General features: G+C 40.0%; 1 protein-coding gene across 3 annotated transcripts in view; it reads right to left on the reverse strand.

The window, feature by feature from the left end:
- The window catches only part of TCEANC2 (transcription elongation factor A N-terminal and central domain containing 2), a 45,569-nt gene that overhangs the window by 18,306 nt on the left and 8,070 nt on the right, over positions 1 to 19,193 (reverse strand). For 2 of the 3 annotated variants that reach the window (XR_005215365.1, XM_037827156.1), the window contains exon 3: positions 15,314 to 15,455. Coding sequence is in view for 2 of the 3 variants with exons in the window: in XM_037827156.1 (XP_037683084.1) it covers positions 15,314 to 15,455 (142 nt within the window). In the remaining variant the exon portion in view is untranslated. Of the gene's footprint in view, positions 1 to 15,313; positions 15,456 to 17,389; positions 17,679 to 19,193 lie in introns of those variants that run through there. The other variant, XM_037827157.1, reaches the window with a different exon arrangement.

Here is a 19,193-nt window from a genome sequence, read left to right on the forward strand (position 1 = left end):
TATATGTAGAGAAAAAAGCCTAAAGGATTTTATAATAAAATTATTAACAGGGGTCTCCTCTGAGTAGCAGGACTGTGTGTGTGTATCTATACAGTTCAGCTTACAGTCTAGTGGGGTGGCTCAATATGAAAGCAATTCTATATAGCTGTGCTATAATAGAGGTGCATGCAGGTTTCTGGAATAGAGATCCTTCCTTCATATGTTCTTCTCCCTATCCTTTTCTCTTTCCAAGAAAAGTACTGTTGACCCAGCTTTTTTTTTTTTTTTTTTTTTGACTTTTATAAAGGGGATTTATTAGGTTACAAATTTACAGTTCTAAGACCATAAAATTTTCCAACCTAAGGCATCAACAAGAGGATACTTTCACTGAGGAAAGGCTGATGGCATCTGGAACATCTCTGTCAGCTGGGAAGGCGAGTGGCTGGTGTCTGCTGCTCCTTTGCTCCTGGGTTGTGTTGCTTTCAGCTTCTGATTCCAGTGGCCTTCTGTTTAAGCATTTGTGGGTTCTCAGTTAGCATCTCTGGGGCAAATTCTGGGCTTCATCTTTTAACTTAGCATCTTCAAACACCTGGTTTCAATGGCTGTCTCCAAAATGTCTCTGGGCATTTTCTCTCTAAGCATCTCTCTGTCTCTCTTCAAAATGTCTCTGCCTTTTATCCTCTCATAGAGAGTAGCAGTAAACTAATTAAGACCCACCTTGAATGGGTGGGTGTTGACCCAGCTTTATGTAGGAGAAATGAAGATCCAGAAGTGCTTCAAAAAGAGAGTGCTCCTATTTGTCAAATCCAGTAGACCCTCTCCATACTGACCTTACTTGACCTCCTTGTAGCAAGTGACACTGCTGCTTCCTTCCTTTCTGAAATATTTTCTCCCACTGCCTTTTAAAATTTTTTTTCAATTCAGTTTTATTGAGATATATTCACATATCCTACAATCATCCACAGTGTACAATCAGTTGTTCACAGTACCATCATATAGTTGTACATTCATCACCAAAATCAATTTTTGAACATTTTCATTACTCCAAAAAATAAAAATAAGAATAAAAATACAAGTAAAGAAGAACACCCAAAACATCCCCTCCCCTCATGCTCCCTATTATTTGTTTAAGTTTTGTTTCCATTTTTCTACTCATCTGTCCATACATTGGATAGGCAGAGTGTGAGCCACAAGGTTTTCACAATCACAGTCACACCGTGTAAGCTACATAGTTATACAATCGTCTTTAAGAATCAAAGCTATTGGGTTGCAGGTCAACAGTTTCAGTTATCCTTCTAGCTATTCCAATACACTAAAACTAAAAAGGGATATCTATATAATGCAAAAGACTAAACTCCAGAATTACCTCTCAACTCCATTTGAAATCTCTCAGCAACTGAAACTTTATTTTGTTTCATTTCTCTTCCCCTTTTGGTCAAGAAGACTTTCTCAATCCCACGATGCCAGGTTCAGGCTCAGCTCCAGGAGTCATGTCCCACGTTGCCAGGGAGAATTACACCCCTGGAGTCACGTCCCACATAGAGGGGAGGGCAGTGGGTTTATCTGCCGAGTGGGCTTAGAGAGAGTGAGGCCACATCTGAGCAACAAAGAGGTTCTCTGGCAGACACCTTTAGGTGCAATTATAAGTAGGCTTAGCCTCTCCTTTGCAGTAACAAGCCCCAAGATCGAGGGCTTGGCCTTCTAAATTGGTAGTTCTCAATGCTTGTGACATTATCAGTAATTCCCAGGTGGGGAGGTTTAATATTTCCACATTTTCCCTCAGTCCCTCAGTGGGGGCTTTGCAAATACATTTTTATTCTCTGCCCAAATTACTCTGGGATGTATCGGGGTTTCACACTAACCTGTACAAACCAACCAGATATCACTACCTATTAAAGTTCTATGTAATTATGGTGTTAGAATAAACTGACCGTATAAGTTAAATTATTTAGTGTGCACGGAAAACATAGATTTTGCACCAAATATCTCTTCCTTTGGTCTCACATAGAAGTTGAAGTTTTAAAACACCTTCAGTATTGCCCTTTACCCTTTAATCTGATTTGCTTTAGTGCTAACCAGATCTGCTTCATTCACATCTCTAATTGAAGTCTGAACTCTTTTTCAGCTTTTTAAACAGCCGCTGTATGGGGTAATACTGACATTCATATCTGCTGAACTCTAGTTCTGAGTCTCAGGTGTCACACAAGTACTCGAAGTTCCAGGGACCAACCAGGTTATACACAAAGAGCTCAGCATCTCAGAATTTAGAGATAACCATTACAGCTCAGGAATAGATGTGACTGCTGTAAGAGCTTACAATCTAGGGGATCTTTACAATAAGCCTTCCCCTGATAACCTGTGCTCTGAGATTCAGTTCTCAGGGTTTGCATATTATAGTTAGTGCACACTAGTGAGGTGTTATAATGCTTGCTTTTTGTTTCTGGCTTATTTCACTCAAAATGCTGTCCTCAAGATCCACTCACTTAGCTCCATGCCTCACATCATCATTCCTTCTTGCAGCAGCTCAATATTCTATTGTATGCATACATCACAGTTCACCATTCTGTTCATCAGTTAAGGTACCTTCAGGCTACCTCCATCTATTGCAAATCATGAATACTGCCGCTAAAACACCAGTGTGCAAATATCCATTCATATCCACTGCTCTCAGTTCTTCCAAGTATATAACCATTAATGAGATTGCAGGACCTTATGGCAACCACAAACTTAGCTTCTTGTAGAACCACCACACTGCCCTCCAGATGGGCTGTCCCATACTACTTCCCCACCAACAGTGAACAGATACATCTTTCTCTCCACATTTTCTCCAGCACTTGTATCCCTCTGTTTATTTCCCCTGCCCTGCAATTTTATAGTGAAATATTCACATACCATACAGTCATCCATGGTGTACAATCAATTGTTCAGAGTATCATCATATCATCAAAATCATCCCTGAACTCATTCATTACTCCAAAAAAAAAATTTAAAACAAGAATAATAAAAAAGATAAAATAAAAAATAAAAATGAAATAAAATAAAATACAATACAATAAAAAGGTCAGGCAATACCACCACCACCGAGAACCCCATATCTTTCCCTTATATCCCCCTCTTATAGACATTTAGCATTGGTATATTGCCTTTGTTACAATTAATGGAAGCATATTACAATGTCACTGTTAACTATAGACTCTAGTTTGCACCGATGACATTTTTTCCACATACCATCGCATTTTCAACACCTTGCAAAGCTGACATTCATTTGTTCTCTCACACGTAAAAACCTCTTTATAGTTGTACATTTAAGCACCATCATTGACAACTCTAGGTTTCACTGAGATACACAGTCCCAGTCTTTATCTTCTATCTTTCCTTCTGGTGTCACATATGCCCCTAGCCTTCCTGTTTCAACTTTACTCACAGTCATCTTTGTTCAGTGTTACTTACAATATTGTGCTACCATCACACAGTATTGTTGCTATCCATTTCTGGATCTATACAACCAATCCTGTTGAACATTCTATACTCCTTCAGCATCAAATGACTGATCTCCATCCTCTTCCTATCTCCTGATTACCTGTGTTGTCAGCTTTAACTCTCAAGATTTGCTCATTAATATTAGTTTTCACTGCTTTTTAAAACACACATGGTACTGATTCTCCTCTTCCTTCTCAGTCTCTTCTGTGGATGCTCATCCTTTGCACAACCTTTAATTATCTATGAACTCCAGCTGGGGCACTGTCCTTTGTCTCTCCTTCTTTTGAGTAACTTGCCTTCCCTGAGTAATCTTACCCACTCCTGTGGTCCACCTACTACCTGCAAGCAGATGACTTCCAACAATCTATATCTAGATCAAACATCTCCACTGGGCACATGACCCAAACATCCAGTTCCCCACTGGGCATCTCCACTTGTGTATTCTGCAAGCACCTCTAAACTCAACATTTTTAAAATGGAAAAAAGGAACTCATCATCTACCCCTCAGTTTCACCTCATTTTTCTTGTCACACAATGGCACCATCATCCACCCATCCTATTTCAGGCTCTACTGTCTCTCTCACTATCAAATTCATTCATTCTACCCAAGTTGTACAGACCCACTTCCTCAATATTTCCTATATTCTTTCCTTCCTCCTCACCTCCCTCTCCATTCTCACTGCTGCCCTGATTCAGGTCCTCATCACCTCCCAACAGGTATGCTACAATGGTTTACTAATCAACTACTGTCCCATTCTGGTTCATCTTCAATTCATCCTCTGTACTGAAGTCGGAATGGCCCTTTTAAAACACAGTTTGATTACATCATTCCCTTTCTAAAAAATCCTTCAATAGTTCTCTGTTGCCCTCAAATTACTTTCTAGGTATAGCATTCACATTCTAGAAGACATGAAACCTCTTTACCCTTTCCTCTCACCATGCCACCCTCTTTCCTCCGTCCCCTCTCACCTAGCCCTCTCATCTCTTTGCCTCCATGTGCTAACTTCTAGCTAGAGAGAAGCTTGCATGTCCCTATTTTGGGTCATGCTATCTGATCTCACATTTATGAGCCTGAGCTCATACTGTTCCTTCTGCCTATTTAAATGCCCATTTTCCCCTCTAAAGTGTAAACATTTTGAGGGCAGAACTTGCATCTAACTCCAAGTTATATTTCCAGCCCCCAGCATAGTGCCTAACACAGAACAGATATTTGATAAATATTTGGTGAACTGAATCAAATATTAAAAGTCATTTACAGATGACTTTCAAATTCATTTTGTACTAACATTTGAATATCTTAGCTGATTGGGAAAATCACACAATTGCAAACAAAATAATGGAACTATACTTCAAAGAATTGAATCCAGAAGTGAAAGGTTTCTAATTCTTATCCATTGCTGAGAATTCTCCAGGCTTTCTATGAATTATCTCACTTAATTTTTATAATCAAACAATGGATTAAATACTATTATCTCTTTTTATATATGAGGAAACTGAAGCTTAGCAGATAACTTGCCTAAAGTCTCACAGTTGGTAATGTGGAAGCCCGTATTTGAACACAAGCAGCCTGACTCCAGAGCCTTCATACTTAATCCCTATAACCTACACCTCTGTGTTATTAGGGACTGGCACACAGGATGTGTTTAAGAAAACTTTGTTGAGATAATGTTATTCACCTGCTTCTTGGTATTCCCAAATCAGAAGAGCACAGGTGGCCTTTGAGAGAGCTGCAAGTCTCAGGTCAGGGCAATAGGGCAGTAGATTTCACAGATACTCCCAATGAGCCCCACCCCGACTTGTCAGGAGACTCTTCCAACACCAGGGAAACCAGACCAGGAAGGACAGTGCTGTAAGGGAGTCCACACTGCAGCAGGAGGAGAAGTCTCCAAAGAAGAGTGCCAGCAGGAAAGGCAGTCTAGTCTGGGGCAGGAAAAAAAGAACAAGAGAGGGGTCTGGGGAACCCCCTTCTAGAGAAAATAAGACAGAATCATAAACTTAGATCACAAGGGGAATTCCATGATAACAATAACAACAGCTAGACACTGTGCTTTACAAATCTTAGCTTGTTTAACCCCCAGAACAACCCTATGAGGTAGGTGCTACTATTATTCCGTTATACAGGTAAAGAAGTTGAGATACTGAGAGGTTAAGTAAGTTGCTGAAGGACACAGCAAGTAAGAAGCAGGGCCGGGTTTCCAACTTAGGCAGTTCTGCTCCAAACTCCATTCGTTAGACCTCTATACTACATTGTGTCTGGCAGTCATATAGTCCTACTTCCTCATGATTCAGATGAATAAAAAATGAGGCTCCAAGACCTTTTCCCAAGGTCACAGGTAGTTCGGCAGCTACATCAAGGATGTTAATTAATGATCTGCAGAGAGTCATTATTTGCTCCATGAAGTTTATGTTTTAAAGTAAGCAGTGCCAATGGCTGGTCTTATGGCCTGGGTCAAATCCCCTAGGTTTAAGGGTAGGTTTCTGCAATCCAGTGCATTGTTAAGACAAACACCCTGCAGGGAGCAATCTTTCACTCATTTAACAATCAGTATCAAAGACTAGGTATGTACCAGGTCCTGTGTTAGGCACTGGGATAGAATGTTGAGTTAGATACAGCCCTGCACTCAAAGAGCTCTGGGTAGATCTAAGCACAGGGGCAGACACCTAAACAAACAAATGCGCTAAAATGTCACAAGGGTCTAAGATAGTGTTGAAGGGGGAACCCCAGGGAGGACTAAAAGGATAGAGGAGTCAATTCAACTAACAAAGGGCCAGGGGACACCATGAAAGAGGCAATTTTTGTCCTGAGTCTTGACAATGAACGAGAGTATAGAAGCCTGAATAGCATGGTATAATTTGAGAGCTATGGTAAGCAAAAAAAATAATGGTCCCCCCAAAGATGTCCATGCCCTAGTTCCCAGAACTTGTAAATATGTTACCTTACATAGCAAAAGAGATGGTGCAGATGTGATTAAAGCTAAGGACCTTGAGATGGGGAGAGTATCCTGAATTATCCAGGTAAGCCCAATCTAATCATGTAAGTCCTTAAAAGTAAAGGAGGCAGAAGGGTGGGTCAGAGAGATGCAATGTGAGAAGAATTTGATCTTCCATTGCTTCTTTGAAGACAGAGGAAGGGGGCCACTCACCAAGGTATGCTGGTGGCTTCTAGAAACTGGAAAAGGCAAGGGAACAGATTCTCCTGTAGAGCCTCCAGAAAGGAACGTAACCCTGACAACATCCTGATGTTAGCCCAGTGAGACCCATACCAGACTTCTGACCATAAGAACTGTAAGATAATAATAAATTTGTGTTGTTTAAGCCACTAGGTTTGTGGTAATTTGTTATGGCAGCAATAGAAAATGAATACGGGGGCCTACAAATAATTCAAGACTGCTGAATAGAAATCTATGGTACAACCTGAGAATAGAAGACCATTTGAACAGCCTTTGCCAGTAACTTATCCTGTGACCTTGGGCTAGTCAAATCATGCACACATTCATTTACCCACTCACTGACTCATTTATTCATTCGACAAACATTTTTAACTTCACATAGGAGATTATTTTTCATCTGGGTCTTGAAGTACAAGTTTGCCATGTACGAAGGTGCATTTTTAGGTTTCAGAAGGTGGCATGATATGGCGTATTCATTTGTCTGACCTCAGGCAGGTTACTTTAAACTCTAAAGCCTAATTTTTCCCATTTGTTAAATGGAGAAAATAGCATTTCCCTTACAGAATTGTTATATGGATCAATAGGATCATAGACGTGGAAGCACTTTTTTTGTTTTTTTGTTAATCAATCATAAATGAAAATAAGGCATCTCTGAAATCAGATCAATATGATTCACATAACATTTTCCCCCAAATATATGAATATTCTGCAAAAGTGGAGCATGCCTGCTCACCAGGTTGAAAATGCAAGGCCTAACTCTACCATCTCATCAGCCATTTACTCAATACCCCTTGCCCACTAGTTTCCTTTATAATAAAGGTACCATTTGCTGAGGTCCCATAATTGTCAGGCCCAAAGGCTTTTGCCCAGCCGGCCCTCAACTTCCTAGTGCACTTGAGAACACCAAGGCCACTCATTTCCCCTGCCTCTTAAAACACTCTTCTTCTTGGAGAGTCACTACTGCTCTGACTCTTTTCCTCTCTCTTTAACTGCATTCCCTCTGCCTTCTTCACTGGCTCTTCTTCTTCGTTCCACTTCTCTACCATGGATATTCTCCTGGGTTCAGTCTTTGGCTGAAATTTTCTTTCTCAGAGAATTCACCCGCTTAGGTGATTTTAAGGAAATACTTCCTGGCAAATGACTTCCAAATATGTGTTTTCTAGTCTAAGTCTCTCATATGAGCTTCATCTCTACATCTCCAATTGCCTGCTGGACATTTTCATCTAAAGAGTTTATGTCAGAGTAAAATACTAGAGACACTGACTAAAATGGGAATACTAGGAGGAAACTCCCATTTGGCGTACACAAGAAAAGGCACTACATTCTGATTTAAAAGAGGTAAGTTTGACTAGGATGGTAGAACCTACAGAGATGGTCTAGTAAACTAAAGGCACACATAGCTGGGGTCCAGGGCACAACGGCAGTCTGCTAACCAGGAAAGAATACTGCCCCAAGAGACCTGGATCCTCATTACATTTCATCTTGCTATCTAGTCCTGGATAAGTCACTTTACCTCTCTGGGTCTCAGTTCCTTTGTTTATAAATTGAGTATCTAAATGGATTTAAAAGGGTTTATGATATAGACATGGACAAAGAACACGAACAGACAATTCATACAAAATAGAAAGGACAAAGTGCCAACAAACACATGAAAAACAATTCATTTTATGCAGCAAATGAAAACAAGATGTTATTTTTTACCTATCAAATTAATAAGATTTTAAGAAAATGGTAGTAATATAAATTGGAACAACCTTTCTAACTATCTAAGATTCAAAACCGGATCAGGACAGAAGATACATATTCAAGAGTCATCTGGATTAAGGGCTCAGTTGACTGAAGAAGTGGACAAGCTCGCCGGTAAGTGCTATAAAGTAGCAGGAAAAGTGTAAGGTCTGAGTTTTATGGGAAAGTACCCCCAGTTAGGGGACAGGTAACAAGGATTAAAGAAACAGAAAGGCAAGAAACACAGGAATACAGAAGGCTAGAAAAAGCTGTGGAGAACATCTTGTCCAACCTTGCCATTTTCATTCATTTGACAAATATTTACTAAGTCCCTGCTTTGTACCCCACTAATACTTGAAATACACTGGTGAATAGAATAGACATGGTCTCTGCTGACATGGAGTTACTGTCTAATAAATAAAAAATAAAGAAGTAAATAATTAAATAATTACAAACTGAGATAAGGGCTATAAAGGAAACAAACATTTAAAAAATAGTAGATATGGAATTGGCAACGAGTTCAGTGTCATTTATGTCAGCATAAAAGAGAGAAATCAATGATCTCAAGTTCACAGTTCTCGGAAGATGAGAACTGAGACAAGACCACTGGCTTTGGATAGAAGGAAACCACTGGTGTCCTGAGAGAGAATAGCGGCTGTAGGAGAAGGCAGCTTGGAAAGGGTGTAATGAAGGAGTGGGAGGGGAGGAAATGGGAATTGTATCAATTATTTTTAAAGGAATTTGGCCATGAAAGGAAGGAGAGAAGCAAGAAAGTGATTGGAAAAGGTGGCAAAGGAGAAGATTTGTGGATGTCTGAAGACAGAAGGAAAGAGCCAGTGGAGAAGATAAGGGGGGCAACAAAGTGAGAGGCAACAAAATGGGAGGCAATCTGGTTCTCTCAATCTCCCTCAGCTCCACAGTCAATCCTTGCTCTCTACATCTGGTCCATTCTTCCTGACATGCTCTCTCCAAGAAGCTGTTTCTGTTTTCTCCCCAATCCCTCAGTCCTCCATGCCTTTATCATATCTCACCATAACTTGTCCCTCACCGCTAAGCTTGTATTTTTTAAAATTTCTTATTGTGGTTATATAGATATAACATAAAATTTGTCATTTTAACTATTTTAAGTATACAGTTCAGTGGCATTAATTACATTTACAATGTTGTGCTATCATCCATTACTAAATTTGTTTCATCACCCAAAACAGAAACTCTGTACCCATTAAGCATTAACTCCCCATTTCCCCTCTCCCCAGTCCCTGGTAATCTCTAATCTACTGTGCCTCTACATATTTGCTTACTCTAGATATTTCATGTAAGTTTAATAATATAATATTTGTCCTTCTGTGTCTGGTTTATTTCACTTAGCATAATGTTTTAAAGATTCATTCACGTTGTAGAATGCCATTCCTTTTTATGGCTGAATAATATTCCACTGCATGCATATATCACATTTTGTTTATCCCTTCATCTGCTGATGGACACAGGTTGTTTTCACCTTTCGGCTATTGTGAATAATGCTGCCATGAACATTGGTGTGCAAATATGTTTGAATCCTTTTTTCCAATTCTTTTGGGTATATCTTCAAGTTTTTGTTCAAATGTCACTCTTCAATGATACCTACTCCTGCCCACCCCCTTCCATATTCATCATCCTCCTTAACCTGCTCAGCTTTTTCGTTTTCCCACACCACTTATCATCTTCTAACATAGTATATAATTTACTTATTATGTTTCTTATTTATTGACTCTCTCATCAGAATCTAAGTGTCAAACCAGGAGGGATTTTTGTCTGTTTTGATCATAAGCATCTAGAACAGGGCCTGGCACATGATAGGCACTTAATAAATAATATGTTATAAATGACCCTGTGTCTTCCATCTTGGTTGTTCTCTCACTTTCTTGCTCTCTCATGGATATTTGCTCTGGGGAAAGCCAGCTGCCATGTCATGAGCAGCCCTAAGAAGAGGCCCATGTAATGAGGCACTAAGGCCTCCTGCCAGCAACCTGTGAGTGAGCCATTTTGGAATGGATCTTCAAGCCCTGGTCAAGCCTTCAGATGACTGTAGCCCTCCTGAGCCAGAACCACCCAGATAAGCTGCACCTGGATTCCTGACCTCCAGAAAACTGTGTGAGATAATAAATATTGTCTTAAGCTGCTAAACTCTGAGGTAATTGGTTACACAGCATAAGCCACTAATACATATGCCAAGAAAAAACAGTTTTGAATGGCTTACCAAAGGGCATTCTCCAACTGGCTCAGTCTGTCTCCAGCTCACTTCTTACCATATTTTCTCATCAACATATTACATTTCAAACAAACCAAACTTCTTTTAGTTTCTGGAATGTACCATGTGTTCTCTGCATCTCCAGCTCTCTGCACATGCTCAGACGATGTACCTCTGCCTGATGCATTTTTCAACACACACTCTCCTCTCCTCCCAACACATACACTCATTTGGCTAACTTCTCCCCATCATCAGAGCACTCATCATGTTGCATGATAAAAGTCTTGTTAAACTGTCTATCCTTCCATTAGATTGGAGGCTCCAAAAAGACAGGGACAATATCTGTCTCCATTATTATGCCAGATGGTACTCAGTAAATATTTGTCCCTTGCAACCAAGAGGACAGGGACAGACAGGAAGGCTAAAGGCTGAAGAATGTAAATACTCTCAGGAAATAATCCAAATGAAATCTTCAGTATAGCAATTGACATAACTATAAAGGAACCAAGAAATCCCTATATTCAATACAACCTCAGACTTAAAAGAAGCTTGGGGTAGGGTCAAGTCTCAATAAGTGAAGGTCCCTCATTGTGGTTTCATTACGATTCTTGAATTGAAGTCTCTAAACATCAGACACACCCATTCTTGAAAGCACCCTCACAATTGTATTCAAAGGCCAAACAGAAATGACTTTTAAAATATTATCATCTGTTCTGCATTTGTAGCACAATCCCGGCCCACTATCTTGATATTTAAGGTCTAGTCATATATGGTATTTATGATGTGTACCTGAATATGAATATACACATACACATATGTGTGTGTGTATATATATATATATATATATATATATATATACATGTCATAAAATATTAATCACTAGTACCCTCTACTGGTCAAAATACCTTATCTGGTCGTATGAATGGTCTTATTGCCCTCTAGTGACCACAACCTATAAATACAGAAAATTCAGCAGCAGATGGGAGAATCTCCTTGGCAACAATGATAGGGTTTTATGTTCTTTAAGCATCTAATTTTCCCAGATTCTGGTTTATATTACAGGGGTGCAACTCTCAAGACTCTTGGGGGATCCTCTGGGGATTTTGCACAGCTTTTCGCAGCTGTTAGCGCCAGTCTGAAGCTGCTTTCTCTCCTGCTTCTCATGAACAAGAGGTCAAGGGGAGGCAAAGAAGGCAATGGCTGCACTGGTGAGGGCAAGAACAGCAGCTGTGAATGACTCCCCTGGACTCCCGGAGGAGTTGGAAGCAGCTTGAGGAACACATGTTGGCCCTCCCTTGCGTATTATTCACAGTTGTGTACTGTACTAAAATGGCAATTCAACGTAGTCCCTGACTTCCCTTCTAAATACTTCCAATGTTATAATAAACAATGAGTGGAAAATTTTGCTGTCATTTTGTTTTCAGAAACCACACTTGGCAAGTTATTTGTACTCCAGACAGAAAAGCCAAGTCTCTTTCAAGATTTAAATGAAATGTCACCTCCTCTAATTAAGTTTTTTCCGAACTCCCCTGATGTAAGTAACTGTCCTTTCCTTTCTTATGCCCTGTTCAGATTAGAATGGTACCTGGAACACTATTTATATGTTTTTATTTATAACCTATAATATTTTACTACTGTTATTTGTCTCCATGCCTGTCTCTCCTACCAAATCATAAGTTTCTTGAGGTTAAGAACCATGCTTATTTATTTTTGCACACCCATAATGAAGCACAAGGCCTGTGAAATAGAATGGTGTTACTCCAAATGTCATCAATATAATACCGTCTGTTACCAGTCATTGAGGTAAGAAAAGTAATTGAGAGCAACCAAAAGATTCATCTAAAAATAAGAAATTGGGCTTGTATTTTATATATTTTTATTTCATTTTTCTGATAATCTTCATTGTATATTACAAAAGTAGCCAATGAAGAACTTTTTAAACAACTGTCCTTTACCACCGTGTTCTAGTTTGCTAATGCTGCGGAATGCAAAACACCAGAGATGGATTGGCTTTTATAAAAAGGGGGTTTATTTGGCTATACAGTTACAGTCTTAAGGCCATAAAGTGTCCAAGGTAACACATCAATAATCGGGTACCTTCACTGGAGGATGGCAAATAGCGTCCGGAAAACCTCTGTTAGCTGGGAAGGCACATGGCTGGCGTCTGCTCCAAAGTTCTGGTTTCAAAATGGCTTCTCCCAGGACATTCCTCTCTAGCAAGCTTGCTCCTCTTCAAATAACATCACTCACAGCTGCACTCCGTTTCTTCTCTTTGAGTCACTTCATTTATATGGCTCCACTGATCAAGTCCCACCCTGAATGGGTGGGGCCACACCTCCATGGGAGTATCCCACCAGAGTCACCACCCACAGCTGGGTGGGGCACATCTCCATGCAAACAACCTAATCCAAAATTAATCCCCACTATTATGTCTGCCCCACAAGACTGCATCAAAGAATATGGCTTTTTCTGGGGGACATAATACATTCAAACCAGCACATTCCACCCCCTGGACCCCAGAAAAACATATTCTTTCCAAATACAAAATACATTCATCCCACAATACCACAGAAACTTAAATCATTTCAGTAACAATAGTTAAGTACAAGATCCCATCAAAATCAAATACAGGCGTGGTCAGTCCTAAGCATACTTTTCCTTTAGCTTTGGATCTGTGGACTTAGAACAAGTTATTTGCTCCCAATATACAAAGGAGGGACATTCATAGGATAAACATTCCCATTGTCATAAGGAGAAACAGTAAAGAAAACAGGGTTAACAGGACCAAAACAGTTCCTAAAACCCACAGGACAAACTTCATTAGATTTCAAAGTCTGAGAGTCATTAACAGAACAATGTTGTATCCTTGGGGCTTGAGACAGCGGGAGCCTAACCCTTCCTAAGGGCCTTTGCAGCAGCCCTTTCCTCTCCAAATGCTTAGATGAGTGCTCCAACATACCCACACATTGGGGAGACCACCTTCTCGGCCCCACCCTCCTCAAACATCGGGGCAGCTCCTGGATTCCCTTCCATCTCCGGGGCACACGCTCAACCCCTTCAGAACAGTGTGGTGGCAGCCAGGCTCTCCCCAATTCCCTGGGAATGTGCTCCAACCTCTTTGGGACCTGAGGTGGCAAAACTGTTCCAGAGCATCGAGGCAGAAAGCCCGTCCTCGACCTCCAGGGCAAACTCACCCTTTCCATGCATGTGGGCTGCTCTACTCTCCCAGCCCGAGACCTCCTGACTCCAGACTTCAACCTCCATGGCTCTGTCTTTGAAGAGATTTTTCCTTTAATTTTTTCCTTGTCTGTCTCCTCCAGTCCAGACTGGCAATGCCTCTGTCTATAAAGATCTCGCAAAAATTCTGTTGGCTTTGCATGAAGCACGCAGGGGTCAAAGCCATCAGACAATAGGACTTTCCACAAATCCTTTCTGCTTAACTCCTTTTCCAATCTTGGCTTGTACTGAAATGGCGGCTGGGTTCCATGTTTGGTTACATCCTCATGTTGGTCTGTAGCTTCTGGGATTCCACACCCTGGAAGCTCGTAATTTTCCAAGCGATCAGCTTCTGGTCTCTTTGAACCCAAGAGTTCAGTTCTAAGTTTATCTCTTTCTGCTCGCATTTTACTATAAGCTGCAAGGAGAAGCCAGGTTACGTCCTCCACACGTAGTCTGGAGATCTCCTCAGCTAAGTATTGCAGGTTGTTGCTCTTAAATTCTTCCTTCCATCTGACACCAGGACTCAATTTTGCCAAATTCTCTGCCACTTTAAAGCAAGGATCACCTTTCTTCCAGTTTGCAACAACACATTCATCATTTCTGTTCAAGGCCTCATCAGAAGTATCTTTAGAGTCCATATTTCCACAAACAGTCTCGTTAAAGCAGTTTTGGCCTTTTCTATCAAGCTCCTCACAATTCTTCCAGAATATTCCCCTTATCCATTTGAAAAGCCGTTCCAACATGTTTGGTATTTGCAAACACAGCAGCAAAAGCACCCCACTTCTCTGGTACCAAAATCTGTCCCAGTTTGCTAATGCTGTAGAATGCAAAACACCAGAGATGGACTGGCTTTTATAAAAAGGGGGTTTATTTGGCTATACAGTTACAGTCTTAAGGCCATAAAGTGTCCAAGGTAACACATCAATAATCGGGTACCTTCACTGGAGGATGGCAAATAGCTTCCGGAAAACCTCTGTTAGCTGGGAAGGCACATGGCTGGCATCTTCTTCCTTTGCTCCCAGAAAGTTTCTCTCTAGGCGTCTGGGGGTGTTCTCTTAGCTTCTCCCAGGCAAACTCTGGAGTAGCAAAAGTCTACTTTCAAAGGCTGTCTCCAAAATGTCTCTCTTGGCTGAAGCTGTTCTGAACTGCTTCTGTCTGATCTCATATAGTGCTCCAGTAAACTAATCAAGGCCCACATTGAATGGGTGGGGCCACACATCCATGGAAATTATCTAATCAAAGATGTCACCCACAGTTGGGTAGGTCACATCTCCATGGAAACAGACTAGTCCAAAGGTTCTAACATAATCAACATTAATACATCTGCCCCCACAAGATTGTATCAAAGAACATGGTGTTTTGGGGGACATAATACCTTCAAACCAGCACACACCGATAGTTTGAAAAGCACTGACATGGTAGATAACTTAGTAAATGTTTGAGGGAGAGAAGAAAGGAAGAAGGAAGGAGAAAAAATATAATGCACTTTGCATAAAATTTAGAAGGAACATACCTATCTTTGTTGATTTTAACACTTCTCTAGAGGGTATTTTCTTCCTTAATTCTTGTAATGCTTCAATTAGATTCTCTTTGGTTTGATCAGGAAGCTCCAACACAGTTTTCCATCTTTTCATGTCTTCAACAACCACAACTCTCTGGGAAAAAGAAAAGTCATTTGGAAAATGGAAAATTTTCATTAGAAAGACATCTGCCTTCACCTGAGCTAATGGGTCTCCTATTGACATATGAATTATTGATTATGACCTGAACCAAAGCACAGCATGTGTGATGGCCCCAAATGACGGGTAATTGCTTAAAAGCAGGTCCTGCTTATTGCAAATCAGGAGGAGAGTTGCATCTATTAGGAAAAGTGCAAGTTTTAATCTTACCATGTCAGACACCACTGGGCACTTAGCAGTGAGAGGCAATAAGGATGAGAAGAAAAAAAATGATGTTGAGGTGAATCAACCCCATAGGCTCACTTAAAAGTGTCTTAATTCACAGGCAAGGAAAGGGAACAGAGAAGTCACAAAGACATGTTTATTTCAACAATAAAAAGCACACTTCAACAGTTCCCCCCTTCCTAGAGGAAAAAACTCAAATGCTGTATTATTTGACGTATTTAAAAATACTTCAAACACTTAAAAGTTAGAAAGTCATCTACTACTTATAATGAAAAAAAATGCTAAATTGTTATTTCACATAAGATAATAATAAAACATTATAACTTAAAGTTTCCTTATGCCCTTTACCAAACTCATTTCCCTTCTTCCCCTTCTAGAAGAAACTGTCTTAAAGTTCATATGCCTCTTTCCATTAAATGTAAAATACTAACAATTAAGGAATTTGGGTAAAGGGAGTGGGGAAGTTCTTTGTACTGTATTGCAACTTATCTGTAATTCTGAAATATTATTTCAATAAAGAATAAAACATAGTAAATCAGAGATAAAAACTAATGTTGCTTCTGTAAATTCAAAAAAAAATCTTGTCTTGGATAGTTATTATCCTGGGGCAGGTGGTTAGGGACTGGAAGGGGGTCTAAGAGGGTTTCTGGGGTTCTTGTAACATTCTATTTCTTAATCTGGATGCTGGTGATACAGATATTATTCGTTCTGTGAAATTTCACTGAGATGTACTTATGATTTGTGCACTTTTCTACAGGTATGTGAGAGTTTGATAAAAAGCTACCAAAAAGTCTCATCTTCCTCTCTTGGCTGGGTTTACTTCTGGCCTAGAAGGCTGTGGTGGGAAGAGAGCATGTTTGACTCCTCTATTCCTCATTTTTGCTTCTCCTCCTCCTCCATCTTTTTGGTTTCTGACTGTTCCAGGGTTGAAAATGGGAAAAGGAAGAGAGGTAAGGGGCTTTCTGTTGTGATACATTGTTAGTCAGGTTTTAGTGTTCTCTAGACTTGGCAGATGTTTAAAGCTGACATCCTTTTTCTATTATGGGATGCTTTTGTGGTTCCTTGGAGATCCCCATTGATGAGATCCCACCTGAAGTACCCCAGTGTGGGTGCCTCTTCCAGTCAGCTGCTTACAAGTCACCCTCAGTCCCCAGTTTTTGTCTACTTCATACAGACTCTCTCTGTTGAGGTCCCATTGCCTTTCCAAGGATCTTCATGGGCCCAGTCCTTTTAATTCAACTCCAGGCCACCCAGCATTTTCTCTTGCTATTACCCACATCTTTGCCCTGAAAAATTCTGAGGCTAACAGCCTTCCCAATGCAGCCTCCTCTCTTTCCTTTGGCATCAGCTGGCCATTCTCGCTGTCTTTAGACCTTCCCAGGTATAGATCTGATCTCTGTGTCTACCAACCCCAGGCACTGTGGGCAAGTTCTCCAAGTGAAAATTCCACAGCACTCTCACTTTATCCAAGGGAATTCTCTCTCCCCTCTTCCTTGAACTTCAACCTTCTTTAGAGCTTATGGGTTAAAGATTCCAAAACTGGTCTTCATGTACTGCCTTCATAAGTTCTGCAAAGATGGTCTAGAATCTCATTTGGGAATACCACTGTATTTGTTAGGGTTCTCTAGGGAAACAGACTCAACAAGAGATATCTATAAATATAAAATTTTATGTAAGTGTCTTACGCAACTATGGGTATGCACGGGTCCAAATTCCATAGGGCAGGCAGCCAACTGGCAACTCCAATGAAGATGTTCGATGAACTCCTCAGGCAGCGAACTGGCAACTTCGACGAATGTGTTCGATGAACTCGTCAAGAAACGGACTGGCAACTGTGATGAACTCCTCACGAAATGCTTCGCTGGTTAGCTGAAGAAGAAGTGAAGGTCCTCTATCTGTCTCGCTTAGAAGTCTTCAACTGATGGGATTAAATCCAGCTGATTGCATTCTCTCATTGTGGAAGACACGCCCTTCATTGACATAATCAGTCACAGCTGCAGTCAATTGACTGGTGATTTAATAAGCCAGCCTTCTGGTTTATTAACCAGCCACAGGAGTCCTTGCAGTAACCGTTAGGCCAGTGCTTGCTTGACCAGACACCTGGATACTATCACCTGACCATCACAACCACTGATACCTAATGTTTTGTTCTTAGCCTTTAGGAGCCAGAGCCCCTAAATTATGATATCATGACACAAAATAATAATATTAGCATCAAATGATACAAAAAAATAAGCCAAGTAAAGGGACATATTCAGTAGAAAAACGGGTGTAGATGTATATCATTTTACAACTTGTTTTTTTCACTCAATGTATTCTCTAGACTTATCCATATGGATACATATAAACCCAGTTTATCCATTTTAATAATTTACAGTATTCCATTATTTCTATACAATATCTTAGAGTTTTGAAATTATTCCCTTAGTGGATATTTAGGGGTCCTCCCCCCATAATTTTCCTTTTATAAACGCTGCTTCAGTGAACTCTTGCCCATGAGGTTTTTTTTGAATATTGTCTTCCATCCCTTTACTTTCAACTTTTCTGGATCATTAAGCTTTAAATAGCTTATGGCTGCTTTATTTTGTTCCCACTGCCTCATTCAATCTGAGAATACTCTTTCTTTTAATAGGCTTGTTTAATCCATTATGCTTACTGATATAAATGGACATGTATTCTCTTTGCTTCTTTTTTTCTTTCTTATTTTATATTCAACAGACCAAGTTTTCTTTAATCTTTTTTTTTTTTTTTCATAGTTTGGAAGTTATATATTCTACTTCTAATATTTAAGTGTTTACCCTTACAATTTTTAAGATGTACGCTCAATGAAATCCATATCTGAATCTTCTTTGCAAGCCTCACTTCAAAAACTCCTATTACAGATGTACATGGCTTATTTGTCTGTCTGTCCTTTGTGTGTCTTAACTTTCCTTTCGTATTTCTGTCTCTTGATTTCTCTGTGATACATTCTGAGTGATTTCCTCAGATCTAGCTTCTAATTCATGATTTCTTTCTTCAGCTATGGTGTGTCTACTACAAACTTGCTCTTGCTTTTCCCAAATCTGCCTGTTCTCTTTTCATATTATCGCATTCTTTTATTATAGTTTCTACTCCTTTATTTATCTCTGTGAACACTAGAAACATATTTCATTTAAAATCTCTTTTAGACTGTTGTTCTAACTCCACTTCTTGCAGTAGAAAAATCTATTATTTGTATCTCCTCATTCTCCCTCTTAGTAATTTACTTTCGTACAGAGTTTGAAATTTTTGATCATTAATTTGTCTTTAATGGGGATTGTTTTCCATGGGAGTCCTGTGTGCCCTAGGTTGTGAAGCGTCTTAGAAAAATTTCACCGGCCTTTGCCAAGGCCTCTGGGTTTCCCTGGGTCTAGACTAGTTTTAATGTTAATTTTTTTTCAACTCTGCAGATAGTGTGACTTTGTATAGATCCATGCATGGTAGTATGGTGTGGTTTTAATTTATTACATA

This window comes from Choloepus didactylus, chromosome 2 (genome assembly GCF_015220235.1).
Source record: "Choloepus didactylus isolate mChoDid1 chromosome 2, mChoDid1.pri, whole genome shotgun sequence".
NCBI classification, from domain to species: Eukaryota; Metazoa; Chordata; class Mammalia; order Pilosa; family Megalonychidae; genus Choloepus; species Choloepus didactylus.